Here is a 15,994-nt window from a genome sequence, read left to right as displayed (position 1 = left end):
CTCACACCACAAACACAAATACAAAAGTTCCTCCTCATCGTTCGCACGCTAACAGTTTAGAAATAAGTCTGACCTCTTAGATTGTAGCCCTCCTCTCTTACACTGAACATGTTTTGGATATTTGCAGGCAGTTGGTTGTTTTTTGCTTCGTACATTGTTTGAGCTATTTGAAATTCCACCAGATCAGCAAACTTCAGTAAATGAGACAGTAAGAATAATGGATTTGAATGATCCCTGTACTCTGCATGATGGATGTTGCAAATTGCTCTTTTCTGAAGAATAAACAATGACTGTACATTAGATTTGTAATTATTGGCCCAAACTTCAGCGCAGTAACTTAAGTATGGTGAGACCAGTGAACAGTACAAAATGTGAAGCGCTTTATAATCCAGGACCTGTTTGGCTTCACTTAATACTGCAATGCTCCTTTTGGGATGTATATGTTTAATGTTTGCCTTCCAACAAAGCTTTTCATCAATTATGACCCCAACAAATCTATTTTCAGTAACCTGTTCAATATTCACACCATCTATCTGTATTTTTACTTGTTTGTTTCTTCTGCAGTGAAACAACATTACTTTAGTTTTATTCAAATTTAGTGACAATTTATTTTTATCAAACCAGGTTTTTAGTTTGATCATTTCCATGGTTACCATATCTTGTAGTTAATCATCACCCGAACAACAACTATGAGTGTGATCCGCAGAAAGAACAAGCTTCAATACTTTTGATATGTGACATATGTCATAAAACATGTTGGTCCCAATACTGACCCCTGTGGGACCGCAGGTCCAAACATTTAGAGCAACTGTCACCTAACCTCACAAACTGCTGTCTGTTACTTTAATAACTTTGAATCCAAACCAAGACCTCTCCCCTAATCCCATAACGTTCCTATGTATTTAATAAGAGGATAACTCATTTTCTGAGATCCATTTTTAATAATACTGTTCAGAAAGCTCCATATTTCCTTCATATTGCCTGTTTGTTTCTAATAGTGTCCTATAGTACTCCTTCTTTCTTGCCCTCAACATGTTAGTTCACTTATTTTTATACTTCTTATATTTATTTTCTGACTTTTGAGTTTTATATTTTATGAAGTCTCATTTATTAAACCCTTAGTTAGCCATGGACATTCAGCATGTTTTATTTGTTTAGTATATTGTTTTATTGGACAGTTTATATTATATAATGACCTGAACTGTTGAATTTACATTCAGACAAACATCAGACGTAGCTGGAATCAAGTTTCACTTTGAAAAACATTCTCATCTAAAGGTCCACTTACTCTGTATGTCCAAAGCTTTCAGTCACATCTCATGGTCTTCCTCAGTGATGGAGGGTCTCAGTTGTCATGGAGATGGTTTAAGTTTGAATGGTTTCAGTAAAGTAGTTAATAAATCAACAGATGATAAACTGCAGCTGTATTGTGTCTCGTTCTCTCCATCAGATGCCTGTGAACTGGAACTGGATCCAAACACAATGTACAGATTCCTCAAACTGTCTGATAACAACAGGAAGGTGACACGTGTGAAGGAGGATCAGTCATATCCTGATCATCCAGACAGATTTGACCACTGGGATCAGCTGCTGTGTAGAAATGTTCTGACTGGTCGATGTTACTGGGAGGTCGAGTGGAGAGGAAACGTTAATATATCAGTGAGTTACAGAAGAATCAGAAGGAAAGGAAACAGTGATGACTGTTTGTTTGGAAGGAATGATCAGTCCTGGAGTCTGATCTGCTCTGCTGGTGGTTACTCTGTCTGGCACAATAATAGAGAAACACCCATCTCCTCCTCCTCCTCCTCCTCCTCCTCCTCCTCCTCCTCCTCCTCCTCCTCCTCCTCCTCCTCCTCCTCCTCCTCCTCTGTCTCTAACAGAGTAGCAGTGTATGTGGACTGTCCTGCTGGCACTCTGTCCTTCTACAGAGTCTCCTCTGACACACTGATCCACCTCCACACCTTCAACACCACATTCACTGATCCTCTGTGTGCTGGGTTTATGGTCTGCTCTGGTTCCTCAGTGTCTCTGTAGGAGGAGCAGTGAGGAGCAGTGAGGAGCAGAGAGGAGCAGTGAGGAGCAGTGAGGAGTAAAGAGGAGCAGTGAGGAGCAGAGAGGAGCAGTGAGGGGTAGTTAGGAGCAGTGAGGAGCAGAGAGGAGCAGTGAGGAGTAAAGAGGAGCAGAGAGGAACAGAGAGGAGAAGTGAGGAGCAGTGAGGAGCAGTGAGGAGCAGAGAGGAGCAGTGAGGAACAGAGAGGAGCAGAGAGGAGCAGAGAAGAGCAGAGAGGAGCAAAGAGGAGTAAAGAGGAGCAGAGAGGAGCAGTGAGGAGTAGAGAGGAGCAGTGAGGAGCAGAGAGGAGCAGAGAGGAGCAGTGAGGAGTAAAGGAGCAAAGAGGAGTAAAGAGGAGCAGTGAGGAGCGGCGAGGAGTAAAGAGGAGCAGAGAGGAGTAGAGAGGCGTAAAGAGGAGCAGAGAGGAGCAGTAAGGAGCAGTGAGGAGTAAAGAGGAGCATCGAGGAGAACTGAGGAGCAGAGAGGAGCAGTGAGGATTAAAGAGGAGCAGTGAGGAGTAAAGAGGAGCAGTGAGGAGTAAAGAGGAGCATCGAGGAGAACTGAGGAGCAGAGAGGAGCAGTGAGGAGCAAAGAGGAGCAGTGAGGAGTAAAGAGGAGTAAAGAGGAGCAGAGAGGAGTAGAGAGGAGCAGTGAGGAGTAGAGAGGAGCAGAGAGGAGCAGCAAGGAGTAAGGAGGAGCAGAGAGGAACAGAGAGGAGAAGTGAGGAGCAGTGAGGAGCAGTGAGGAGCAGAGAGGAGCAGTGAGGAAGAGAGGAGTAAAGAGGAGCAGAGAGGAGCAGAGAAGAGTAAAGAGGAGCAGAGAGGAGTAGAGAGGAGCAGTGAGGAGTAGAGAGGAGCAGTGAGGAGCAGAGAGGAGCAGTGAGGAGCAGCGAGGAGTAAAGAGGAGTAAAGAGGAGCAGAGAGGAGCAAAGAGGAGCAGTGAGGAGGAGTGAGGAGCGGCGAGGAGTAGAGAGGAGCAGTGAGGAGCAGCGAGGAGTAAAGAGGAGCAAAGAGGAGCAGTGAGGAGCAGCGAGGAGCAGCGAGGAGCAGAGAGGAGCAGAGAGGAACAGAGAGGAGCAGCGAGGAGTAAAGAGGAGCAGAGAGGAGCAGAGAGGAGTAAAGAGGAGCAGAGAGGAGCAGTGAGGAGTAAAGAGGAGCAGTGAGGAGCAGAGAGGAGCAGTGAGGAGCAATGAGGAGTAAAGAGGAGCAGTGAGGAGCAGAGAGGAGCAGTGAGGAGCAGAGAGGAGCAGTGAGGAGCAGTGAGGAGCAGAGAGGAGCATTGAGGAGCAGTGAGGAACAAAGAGGAGCAGTGAGGAGCAGAGAGGAGCAGAGAGGAGCAGAAACTGTTTTTTATTAATAAATGTTTTTATTTCACATTTTACAGTTTTTACATTTTCATCAAAATAAATTCAAACTATTTTGAACTTTGTTGTTTTCATGTTTTTATTCAACAAACTCAAAACAAACATTTTAAATATTCTCATTATTTTTCAAACATTACAGAAACATTTCATCATTTTTACAATCAAATATATTTGAATGTTTTTTTAAATAACGCTAAAAGTTAAAAACATTTGTGATATTTTATAAAAAGTTTAAAGTCAACAAAGCGTAAAGAGTCTGATATAAAAGCATAAATATAACTGCACCAAAGATTTAAATAAATAAGACTATCAAAGTAAAGTTTTAAAGTAGAAGAAGACATTTTAAATATATTGACACAAACTTTTATTAAAAATGATTTACTGCTTTGTTCCCTACCATCTAAAATAAAGTATATTTTCATTTCAACTATACAGGGAACAGTGACACAAACATGTATATCACATTTGGGTCAATGACGTGACGCCTACATTTTCAGTCCGACTGCATTTTATTCAGTTTGAAAAAGGTTTAAATGGATAAAAAATCCCATACATATGTAGTAGCTTTCCTTTATATGTACTCACTAGTTATTAGTCATGTTTCTGTTATTTAAAGTGACTAAATGTCATGTGGTGCGACCGTCTGGCCATGACTGCTGTTATGAAAACTTATTTGAAATGACTCCAAATCTATTCAAATGTATGTTCTGCCCTGTTTGGCATGATTTCCAGAGTGTTTTATAGAACTGTACAACAGTGCAAACCATTTGTATTTATTTTTCCATCATAACATAAAAACAAACTTTGTCTGACGATGATGATTTTATGAAATATCAAGAAACAACCACTCTGGGACTTTTATGATGAAAATCATTCAAAGGCAGGATGTTGCATCATACACTAGTTTGCCAAGGACCCATGGATACAACAAGCAGGTTTGTAACTCTTTCTAAAATATGGAAAGAATGAAGCTTTTCAATGGCTGGTATGTAGTTGCCATATTTGGATATCATGTGGTATGACCTCAAGAAAACAATAAATATTACGTTATTCTACAAATATATATTTTGATTATAAATTTCATAGTGACCTTTTGTTTTATTTTGGTGGTCAATTATGTGCCTGTAAATGTTGACTGAACTTGAAAATATCATGTGGTGTAACCATTGCAGAGTGTTTTCAATGAAAGATATGTCCTAGATTAGAAACGTTTATATTCAGTCAATGATTTATTTAATTAATTCCTTTATTTTAGTTTTATTTGGAATATATTTTTATGCAATTTGAGTCATTTTTTCTAAGATTTCAGAAGCAACAGTTTGTTTAATTTTTTTTTAATATCATGAGAAAAATGCAATGTCACTTTGGCAATGATGCATTTAATTACATCCAGAAACGTCGGATCAAGTCTTCATTCTTCCCAACCAAATGAGAGAAGGAGACAACAAAGCCCTTGGAGTTGGGTACCTGGTCGAATCTGACAAACTGTATCTCATGACTTCAATCAACTTCTCAAAGAGAAAAAAGAAGATGAGAATCAGCCAAAATCTTCTTGGGAAAGAGGTAAGAGAAAAAACTCCAAACCCACTGACTAGAAGACAACTTCTTAGCCAAGTGGCTAGCCTGTATGACCCCATAGGCCTTGCAACACCTACCAAACAAAAGGGAGCCATTCTAGTCAGAAGAGCTTTTCAGGAAGCTGGAGGCAAAACTCTAACACGAGACACATGGGACAAACCTCTGTCTGAAAGACTTAGAGAAGAAGCTATCCACCTGTTTGAGGAATACACACGGCTCAACCAAATCACCTTCCACAGAAGCCTCACACCAGTCAAAAGAATTGGAGGACCCTGGGGAATAACATTCTCTGATGGCAACCACATCAGTGGTGGAACCCCAGGTAAGAGGAAGGAAGTGCCTGAGGGAGCACATTCACCTGCGCACCCATACAGGAAGCATGGTCTGAAATGTTTGGAGCTGGCTCAGTCAGCTCTCTTGCCTGCTCCTGGAGACACCTCACAGCCACAGCTCCTGATCGACCATTGAAGACACCACTGGTACAGCAGTAGATGTTTAAGTTTGGAGGCCATGCTTCCCAAATGCTTTGATTGTGTGTTTGTGGTTGCAATGGTTATTTTTGTTGAGTAAATTGGAGCCAAGCGGCTGTGTACCTACCTGGCAAAGAACATCTACATCGATACATCAGTCCAGAAAGGAGGCATTTCCGGAATGTCAGGATGTCTGGAGCATACCGGTGTGGTGACACAGCTTATTCGGGAGGCCAGAGAAAACAAAGGCAATTTGTCAGTGCTGTGGCTTGATTTGGCAAATGCTTTCGGTTCCATTCCACACAAGTTGGTCCAGCTCACCCTGGTGAAACACCATGTACCCAGCAGGTGTAGAGACCTCATCGCTGATTATTACAACAACTTCAGCATGAGGGTCTCTTCAGGAGCATTAACATCCAGTTGGCATAAGGTGGAGATCGGTATCATCACAGGGTGTACTATCTCTGTGACGCTGTTCTCCCTAGCCATGAACTTGCTCACCAAGTCTGCTGAACCAGAGTGCAGAGGGCCCCGTTCAAACTCCGGAAAACGGCAACCACCCATCAGGGCATTTATGGATGACCTCACAGTCATGACAGAATCAGTCCCAGGCTGCCGGTGGATTCTGAAGGGGCTTGAGAAGCTCGTGGGGTGGGCCCGGATGCGTTTCAAACCCATCAAATCCAGATCAATGGTGCTGAGAAAAGGGAAGGTGGAGGACAAGTTCCGGTTCACCATCACAGACACAGCCATCCCAACCATCACAGAGAAACCAGTCAAGAGCCTGGGGAAGGTTTATGACTGCTCTCTCAGAGACACTACATCTATTCAGTCAACCTGCACTGAGTTGGATGGCTGGCTGAAATCCGTGGACAAGTCTGGCCTCCCTGGGAAGTTTAAAGCCTGGGTCTACCAACATGGCATTCTTCCCAGGATCCTATGGCCCCTCCTGGTCTATGCTGTCCCTATCTCGACAGTTGAGACCTCAGGAGATGGCTTGGCCTACCAAGGAGCCTGAGCAGCATCGCTCTCTACGGAAATTCAAACAAACTGCAACTCCCTTTCAAATCCCTGCAGGAGGAATTTAAAGTATCGAGAGCCAGAGAAGTGGTTCAGTACAGGGACTCAAGTGACCCGAAGGTGGCTAAGGCAGGGATCCAAGTGAGGACTGGCAGGAAATGGATGGCAGAGGATGCAGTTCGAGAGGCTGATGCAAGGCTGCGCCAAAGGAGCCTGGTGGGAGTGGTCACACGAGGCCGAGCAGGGCTAGGTTCCTTTCCAACTCCCCAAATCAACACCAGGGGGAAGGAAGGGCGGCACCTTGTCCAGGAGGAGGTGAGAGCAGCAGTGGAAGAGACGAGAACCTGCAAGGCAGTGGGGATGAAGCAACAGGGAGCTTGGACGAGATGGGAGAACGCGGTCGAGAGGAAAGTGACCTGGGCAGAGCTGTGGAAATCTGAGCCTCACCGCCTTAAATTCCTCATCCAGGCAGTGTATGACGTGCTTCCGAGCCCATCTAACCTGCACATATGGGGCATAGCAGAAACACCAGCATGCCCACTGTGCTCCAAGCGAGGAACCCTGGAACACATCCTCAGCTGCTGCACATGAGCATTTGGAGATGGACGGTACAGGTGGAGGCATGACCAAGTGCTTAAGGCCATTGCGGAAGCCATCAGCACAGGCCTGGAGTGGGCAAAGCAGTTCCGTCCCTCCAAGAAATCCATCACCTTCGTCAGAGCTGGAGACAACCCAACTCCAGTCAGACGAACAACATCTGCAGGCATTCTCATGTCTGCAAGAGACTGGCAGTTGTTGGTGGATCTCGAACACCAGCTAAAGTTCCCCAGCCATATTGCTGTCACAACTCTGCGACCAGACATAGTTCTTGTCTCGGAGTCCACCAAGCAAGCAGTGCTGCTGGAGCTGACAGTCCCGTGGGAAGACCGCCTGGAAGAAGCCTTTGAAAGGAAGCTCTCCAAATACTCGGGACTGGTCAGCGACTGCCAGCAGGCTGGCTGGAGAGCAAGGTGTTTCCCTGTGGAGGTTGGATGCAGGGGTTTCGCAGCCCGATCATTGGCCAGAGCCTTCAGTAGCTTAGGCATCGAGGGAGAGAGAAAGAGGAGAGCCATCCGCAGCACCACCGAAGCGGCAGAAAGAGCCTCAAGATGGCTTTGGCTCAAAAGAGGGGAGCCATGGAGTCATGGTAGTTAGCTAGCCGTCTGGACGCAAGCTGGGGTCTGATCAGCCCTGGCGGGGTCACCTGGAGGAGGGCGTATGATGTTGAAAGACCCGAAACGCCCTATGAGCCCAGGAACATCACTGAGGATGCGTCCAGACTAGGCATCAGTAGATGTATGTACACAGAAACTTTATTATGATTTTATAGAAGTACTTTGGTACTCGTGCTTTGTTTCTAGTACTCTAATAGTGACCTTTGGTGTAGCTTGTTACTTTAATTGTTAACCTTTTTGAAATGATTTGAGTTGAATTAATCTGAATAAGTTTAATTTCATTTCATTTATCAAGTAACATTAACATTTATTAATTCATTTATTCTTTATATTAAGAAGTGTGAACTGAAATTATTTGCTATTAATGCCTTTGTCTTTCTGTTTATCCTAGGTTATTAACCTATTCTGTTACACCCCATTCATCCCCTTCTGCCCCAAAATAAAAAACTCAAGATTGAACAGAATTGAGTCCATCGTGTCCTTCAGCAGTTGATCAGCCGTTTTCAAGTTTGGGCAGAGCTGTGGTCAACAAATACACACTTCAACAGCACGTAACTTGACAGTAATTATTTATTTCTAACTGTTCTAATCTATTTTACCAGAATGACTCCCATGCAAGGTAAAGACTGCTTGCCATTGGCAGTGTGTTAATTGTGAGCCTGCAGCAGGAGCAGTGTACCCTGCTAGGAGAAGAGAATCATTCAATAATCAAAACTGACTTATTCCATCGTCAAGTTAAATGAAAAGTTTGTTCATGACAAAGCCATGAATGCATGCTGCACTTATGTTTTAAACAATGTTCATGAAATGTTTGAGTTTATTAAAATTCTGTGAAATTGTAATAAAACCACTGGTTTAATTCTATTTTGTATTAAAGTCATTGTTTTTTTATTTCTTTCAATAGATTTTTAATGATATGAGGTCTTTATGTCATTTGGTGCAACCATTCATCATGTGGTGTGACCAATAATACCAATAACTGTATTAAATATCACTTTTAATATTAACCACTGATACAGTATGATTAACTGAAATGTATTTTTTAATTCTTAAAATCATTTTTAAGCAATTTACAGGAAAAATAAGTCTTACATACATTTAAGAAGTCAACTGTGACATCATAGAACATAAATATCAGATTATTATTTACAAAAACTCAAAAGACAAACAAATCATTTGTTTCTAAACACTTTATATTACTCAACTTGTAAAAAGATATTTAAGCATGTTAAATAAATTCATTTATTTTAAGATAGATCATGGGTTAGGGTTAGGCACCACATGACTTTTTTAAGGTCAGTTCTAATTCATCGAAATGAAAAAACACATAAAACACCTAATTTACTATTTTAATATGAATTTATGTGAACTCAACATTCTTAATGTTTGAACTACTGCAATAGATATTCTCATTTTAGCTTTTTTTAAATTGACCTGTTGAACATCCTGATACGTCATTGACCCTTTTATATAAGGCTCTACAAGAAGATCTGGGAGAAAATAACCTGGATATTAAAGAATAATGGGAATTGGAGATGAATACAATAATATCTGACAAACAGTGGGAAACTTTCCTTCTTCCTCCCTTCCTTTCTCCTTTCCTTCCTTCTTCCTCCTTTCCTTCCTTCCTTCCTTCCATCCTGCCTTCCTCCCTCCCTTCTTTCTTCCCTTCCTTCTTCCTCCCTTCCTTGCTTCTTCCTTCCTTCCTTCTTCCCTCTCTTCTTTCCTCCCTTCCATCCTCCCTTCCTCCTTTCCTTCCTTCCTTCCTTCCTTCCTTCTTTCCTTCCTTCTTACTTTCCTTCTTCCTCCCTTCGTTCTTCCTCCCTTCCTTCCTTCCTCCCTCCCTTCCTTCCTTGACTCGCTGCTGAGCTTTTTTGAGGACTGCCGTGGTGTTGGTGGTTGAAGTGAGGTCGTCAGCAGTGTGAACCCCTTCCTTCCTTCCTCCCTTCCTTCCTCCCTTCCTTTCTCCGTTCCTTCATTCTTCCTCCTTTCCTTCCTTCCTTCCTTTCTCCTTTCCTTCCTTCTTCCTCCTTTCCTTCCTTCCTTCCTTCCATCCTGCCTTCCTCCCTCCCTTCTTTCTTCCCTTCCTTCCTTCTTCCTCCCTTCCTTCCTTCTTCCTTCCCTCCTTTCCTTCCTTCCTTCTTTCCTTCCTTCCTTCCTTCTTCCTCCCTTCTTTCTTCCCTTCCTTCCTTCTTCCTCCCTTCCTTCCTTCTTCCTTCCCTCCTTTCCTTCCTTCCTCCTTTCCTCCCTTCCATCCTTCCTTCCTTCCATCCTTCCTTCCTCCCTCCCTCCCTTCCTTCCTCCCTCCCTCCCTTCCTTCCTCCCTTCCTTCCTTCTTCCTCCCTCTCTTCTTTCCTCCCTTCCTTCCTCCCTTCTTCCTCCCTTCCTTCTTCCTCCCTTCCATCCTTCCTTCATTCCTCCCTCCCTTCCTTCCTCCTTTCCTCCCTTCCATCTTTCCTTCCTTCCATCCTTCCTTCCTTCCTCCCTCCCTCCCTTCCTTCTTCCTCCCTTCCTTCCTTGACTCGCTGCTGAGCTTTTTAGAGGACTGCTGTGGTGTTGGTGGTTGAAGTGAGGTCGTCAGCAGTGTGAACCCCCAAGTACTTCACACTGCTGGCCTTCTCCACAGCAGTCCACGTGTTTGTCAAAAGAGATATATAATATAATAAAGTATAATATAAAATAAATATAATATAATACTTGGCCCCTCCTCTAAACATCCCATAATCAGGGCTAGATGATTGAAGGTCCTTCCTCTTGCTGCCATGAGCTCTGGACAGAGGTGGTTGATATTGAACTGCTAGAAGTTGTAGTTAGTGAGGGCTAACTGTGGTTGTGTTTAGGTTCCCTGTAGGAGCCTCCTGCTTATAGACTCCTTTCACTACTACGCTGGTAAGAGGCTCAGACCAGAGGCCCGTTGGAGGATCTGAACTTTACTTTGAGTCCTGTAAGTGTTAAAAACAAACAATAATAGCTGAGTGTTTCCCATATTTACTCCTGTTGTCCACTCACTCTTGGCCGGAGAGCAGCGATGAGAAATGACAGCAGACTATAACAGAGACTAATATTAGCCTCTCGTCCTCTGCTCTGTCTCACGTGTGACTGACAGCTCTACACTCCCCCTGCTGGAGCCCTGCAGTAACTACACCACCGCTCCCCCTGCTGGAGCCCTGCAGTAACTACACCACCGCTCCCCCTGCAGGAGCCCTGCAGTAACTACACCCCCGCTCCCCCTGCTGGAGCCCTGCAGTAACTACACCACCGCTCCCCCTGCTGGAGCCCTGCAGTAACTACACCACCGCTCCCCCTGCTGGAGCCCTGCAGTAACTACACCACCGCTCCCCCTGCTGGAGCCCTGCAGTAACTACAACAACACTACAGCTGCTGTTAGATTAACATTAGAAACACAAAGAACTCTTCTCACAGTGCTGCAGCTGACTAAACTACATTTAAAACACAAGATAAAACTATAACCTTACAATGCTAACAATGTACATTATTACATCTGTCACTTTTTATTTTATTTAGGTTATTATTGGTTGATCTCATTCTTTGGCAGTGTTAAAAGAAAAGAAAAGTAAAGTAAGTCTCAGTATCTCCTTGAGCATTAATTGTGAGTAAAAACTAAATGAGCACAAATATACAGAATAAGCCATAAAGTGTCAAAATGCAGCTTAAATAAAAGCTAATGTGTCTTTGAGTTATTTCACATATACAGCTTGTTCTTCTAATAGTGTGTTATGGTGTTACAGTAAATCAGAGGCAAGCAGACCATCATTTCATATTTATTTACACTAAAACACGCAGATCCTGCAAACCCAGGAAGAGGAAGACAAAAGAGGAAGAGCTGAGACAAACACTGGTGATTTGTCTTTGGTACTTATGTTTGATTTCAATAAGTTACGTGTATTTTTAAAATGATAGTATGTATAGTTGTGTGATTTATTGGTATAAATATGTTTCGCTGTTACTTGTTGTATTGATCTTGTTTAACTTGAGTTTCCGTCTTCAGAAGCAGAGGAGCGTCACGTCTCTCTCTCTCTTTCACCTGTCTGCAAACACGGAAGAGAAGCAGCGCGAGGAAGAGGTAGGCAGTGTATTAATAACAATATGATGAATATGATGTAAAGTGAGAAATGTATTTAACCCTGTAGAAAGCAGAGACATCTCTCCGTATATGCACACTGTAATGAAGCTTTCCAGAGAACTGATTGCAGATATAATGATCAGTCATCACGACATTAAGCAGGCCGCTGGTTTGGCTGCTAGTTATTAGTGATGGCGGATCGATACCTAAATATACATGTTTCCATCCTAATAGTTCATCTTTAAATAATCATTTCATCAGATTATTAAATGTAATATAATGTTCAGAGACCGGCTGTAGTTAGACACACAGGAACAAACTCAGCTGCTGGTTGCAGAAATGTGCGACGGACAGTGATGGAAAGTTCACTTCCTACATGAACTAGTTCAAAGTTCAGTTCACACATTTTAAAATGAACTAGTTCAGTTCATAGTTCATAATTCAACATGTTGAATTAGTTCATAGTTCTTTTGTTTCCAATCTGTTGCTGCGAGCTATTATTTTTCTAAATGATTGCCACAGCTCATATAGAACCACAGACAGCAATTATTTGATCAGTTTTAACACTGAAACTATGCATCTGATTTGTAAATAGTTGTCAGTAATCATACGAAGATGCTGTATTAATGGTCTGAGGTAGAGCTGCTCTGCTGCCTTCATGTGTTTTTGCCTCCATGCTTCGCATTGTGATGGCGCATGCGGCGGTGCGACTCTGTGCTGGCTGCTGTTGCCAGATTGGGTTTTATTCCCGCTACATGTTAAGGCTGTTTACGGTGTGTTTTAGCCGGGTTTTCTCTCTTGAACCAAGTTAAACTGTGAGAGAGAGCCGTTCACTAACGCCAGAATGAACGCGTTCACAATAACGTTCATCAGGCAGAAATACAGAACGATCAGTTCACGTTGAACGCGTTCAGGCTCAACACTGACGAGTATTATTGGTTCTTTTTGTTTGGTTTGATTTAAAATGTAAAAGCATCCATATCGGTATCAGGACACTAAACTCACTGATTCTAGCCTCATTTTATATTTATTGTTATAGGACCATCTCCAAGTGGAATATAGTTTGTCACAGTTTGGTTAGAGTACGGGCCTTTGTTTCTAATCCTTTTTCTTTACTTTCACTTTCTTTGTCTTTTCTTGTCATTATTTAAAGCAGCTTGGTGCGACGCAGTATTAGGAATAATACTTAAGTAAAGTTAAACTCATTGAGATTTAGATCTGGAAACATGATATATATGTTATAAACATGTCAAACTGTGGGATTGTGGGATTTGATCATCTTTAGGTTTCTTGGTTTAAGTTTTCTAGGAGCCGGTTTCACTGACACGCTCAGATTAAAGTCTGCAGGATATTTCAACTTTATTCTCCACATTTCATTTTAATGTTTAAATGTTTTTTCCTCACGTGGCCCTAATACTCCGTCTGAAACGTTGTGTGGAGTTATTTGTCTTTAGACTATAAAACACGGAGCTGTTGAACAGGACGTGCGCTCCTTCACTCTTCTTCACTTCTCCTTTTTCGTCCATTGCAGCACACAACATACACTTCCGCTCCACCCCTCCAAAATAAACCCTCCCACATATACACTGTAAATACTAAACCGGAAGAAACATAAAATGACTCTAAGCTGTCTGCCCAGAAATACTCAGTACTAAACAATAAGTTACAATAGCACCGAATCAAAATGTGATATATGTGACAAAACTGAGATACTGTGGCAAAAACCACAAATCTAGTAAAGCATTTAAACAACTCCCACCCAAAGTCATGATGAGGTACAAGAGAAACGAGGTGAGGAGAGAGAGCAGACAGATAACACACCTTCATTAACAGAGGCGTTTCAGAAAGGCAGAAATTATCCAGGTAACTACTGATATGTGTTGTTTTACATATTACACACACACACACACACACACACACACACACACACACACACACACACACACACACACACACACACGACAAATCAGCACAAAACATGAAATAAGCCTTTTCAAATCTCAGGTTATGAGAGAAATAGTGACCTATCTGAAGCATTAAATGCCTTTTATTCACGCTTTGATATTTATGATTTTTCAGATGAAACTGATGAATTATGGAGAGGACCAGCTGGCTCTGAGTCAAGCCCCCTTTCATTTACTCAGGATGATGTCAAGGCTGTGTTAAAGAAAAACAAGCGCAATAAGAACTCAGGTAAAATACTGAAACATTGTTCTGAGCAACTTAGTGGTGTATTCACCAGTATGTTTAATAGTTCTAATAGGTTCCAGCAGTATGGAAAGAATCCACTATTGTTCCGGTACCAAAAAACTATATCATGACTTTAGGCCAGTAGCTCTGACCTCACTAGTTATGAAGTCCTTTGAAAGGTTGGTTAAGGTTGCACTGCTAGCAAGAGTGGGGGAACAAACTAGATCCTATGCAGTTTGCCTATAGGGCAGGTAGGGGGGTTGAGGATGCAGGTAGGGGGGTTGAGGATGCAGGTAGGAGGGTTGAGGATGCAGGTAGGGGGGTTGAGGATGCAGGTGGGGGGGTTGAGGATGCAGATAGGGGGGGTTGAGGATGCAGGTAGGGGGGTTGAGGATGCAGGTAGGGGGGTTGAGGATGCAGGTGGGGGAGTTGAGGATGCAGGTGGGGGGGTTGAGGATGCAGGTAGGGGATGCAGGTAGGGGAGTTGAGGATGCAGGTGGGGGGGTTGAGGATGCAGGTGGGGGAGTTGAGGATGCAGGTGGGGGGGTTGAGGGTGCAGGTAGGGGGGTTGAGGATGCAGGTAGGGGGGTTGAGGATGCAGGTGGGGGGGTTGAGGATGCAGGTGGGGGAGTTGAGGATGCAGGTAGGGGATGCAGGTAGGGGAGTTGAGGATGCAGGTAGGGGGGTTGAGGATGCAGGTAGGGGATGCAGGTAGGGGAGTTGATGATGCAGGTGGGGGGGTTGAGGGTGCAGGTAGGGGGGTTGAGGATGCAGGTAGGGGGGTTGAGGATGCAGGTAGGGGGGGTTGAGGATGCAGGTAGGGGGGGTTGAGGATGCAGGTAGGGGGTTGAGGATGCAGGTAGGGGGGTTGAGGATGCAGGTAGGGGATGCAGAGAGAGGATCCAGGTAGGGGGGTTGAGGATGCAGGTAGGGGGGGTTGAGGATGCAGGTAGGGGGTTTGAGGATGCAGGTAGGGGGGGGTTGAGGATGCAGGTAGGGGGGTTGAGGATGCAGGAAGGGGGGTTGAGGGTGCAGGTAGGGCGGGTTGAGGGTGCAGGTAGGGGGGTTGAGGATGCAGGTAGGGGGGTTGAGGATGCAGGTAGGGGGGTTGAGGATGCAGGTAGGGCGGGTTGAGGGTGCAGGTAGGGGGGTTGAGGATGCAGGAAGGGGGGATGAGGATGCAGGTAAGGGGGTTGAGGATGCAGGTAGGGGGGTTGAGGATGCAGGTAGGGGGGTTGAGGATGCAGGTAGGGGAGATGAGGATGCAGGTAGGGGAGATGAGGATGCAGGTAGGGGAGATGAGGATGCAGGTAGGGGGGTTGATGATGCAGGTAGGGGGGTTGAGGATGCAGGTAGGGCGGGTTGAGGGTGCAGGTAGGGGGGTTGAGGATGCAGGAAGGGGGGATGAGGATGCAGGTAAGGGGGTTGAGGATGCAGGTAGGGGGGTTGAGGATGCAGGTAGGGGAGATGAGGATGCAGGTAGGGGAGATGAGGATGCAGGTAGGGGAGATGAGGATGCAGGTAGGGGGGTTGATGATGCAGGTAAGCGGGTTGAGGATGCTCAATCTTCTACTGTGCCACCTGGAGGGAACAGGCACACATACCAGGCTTTTATTTTTAGATTTTTCGTCTGCTTTTAATACTATTCAGACCCACGTTTTAGCTAAAAAAATAATAATGAATTTGAACTTGGACAGACTGTTTTTAGCCTGGATCGTTGATTTTTTAACACAGAGGTCACAGAGGGTGAGGATCTGTCAGAAAGACGCCTCTCTTCCACTGGCTCGCCTCAGGGCTGTGTTTTGTCCCCATTGCTCTACATCCTCTACACCAATGACTGTAGAAGCCAGCATGGGAATAGGCACATTTTTACATTTGCTGACGATACTGTTATTGTTATTATCTTCTCCATAAAAACGAGTCTCAACATGGGCCAGTGGTAGATGAGTTTGTACAGTGGTGTGACAAGTCCTTCCTCCTCCTCAATCCCTCTAAGACTAAGGACATGGTTATTGACCTTAGAAG

At 44.1% G+C, this 15,994-nt stretch overlaps 1 protein-coding gene and 1 pseudogene across 2 annotated transcripts; one reads left to right on the top strand and one right to left on the bottom strand.

Moving 5' to 3' along the window:
- Positions 1 to 1,351: 1,351 nt before the first annotated feature.
- LOC133980012 (uncharacterized) lies at positions 1,352 to 3,361 on the bottom strand. Of its 2 annotated transcripts, none has more exons than XM_062418573.1 (2): positions 1,869 to 3,361; positions 1,352 to 1,829 (listed from the first exon to the last, which is right to left on the bottom strand). In XM_062418573.1, exon 1 carries the CDS (start codon positions 3,327 to 3,329, stop codon positions 1,923 to 1,925), a length of 1,407 nt encoding a protein of 468 aa, XP_062274557.1. In that variant the 5' UTR covers positions 3,330 to 3,361; the 3' UTR covers positions 1,352 to 1,829; positions 1,869 to 1,922. The 2 variants fall into 2 exon arrangements, with proteins under 2 accessions (XP_062274557.1, XP_062274558.1); XM_062418574.1 differs by having other exon boundaries at positions 1,352 to 1,811.
- A 1,480-nt stretch (positions 3,362 to 4,841) lies between these two features.
- Positions 4,842 to 7,675, top strand: LOC133981089 (uncharacterized; annotated as a pseudogene).
- Positions 7,676 to 15,994: the final 8,319 nt, after the last annotated feature.

The sequence above is a fragment of the Scomber scombrus genome, chromosome 5 (genome assembly GCF_963691925.1).
Source record: "Scomber scombrus chromosome 5, fScoSco1.1, whole genome shotgun sequence".
In the NCBI taxonomy this organism is placed as follows: domain Eukaryota; kingdom Metazoa; phylum Chordata; class Actinopteri; order Scombriformes; family Scombridae; genus Scomber; species Scomber scombrus.
Note: the sequence above shows the minus strand (reverse complement) of the source record. Positions and strands in the feature narration are given on the sequence as shown.

What these genes read in the sequence shown, in the direction of transcription:
- LOC133980012 (XM_062418573.1), bottom strand. Translation starts at nt 3,329, where the DNA reads ATGCTCCTCTCTGCTCCTCACTGCTCCTCACTGCTCCTCTCTGCTCCT.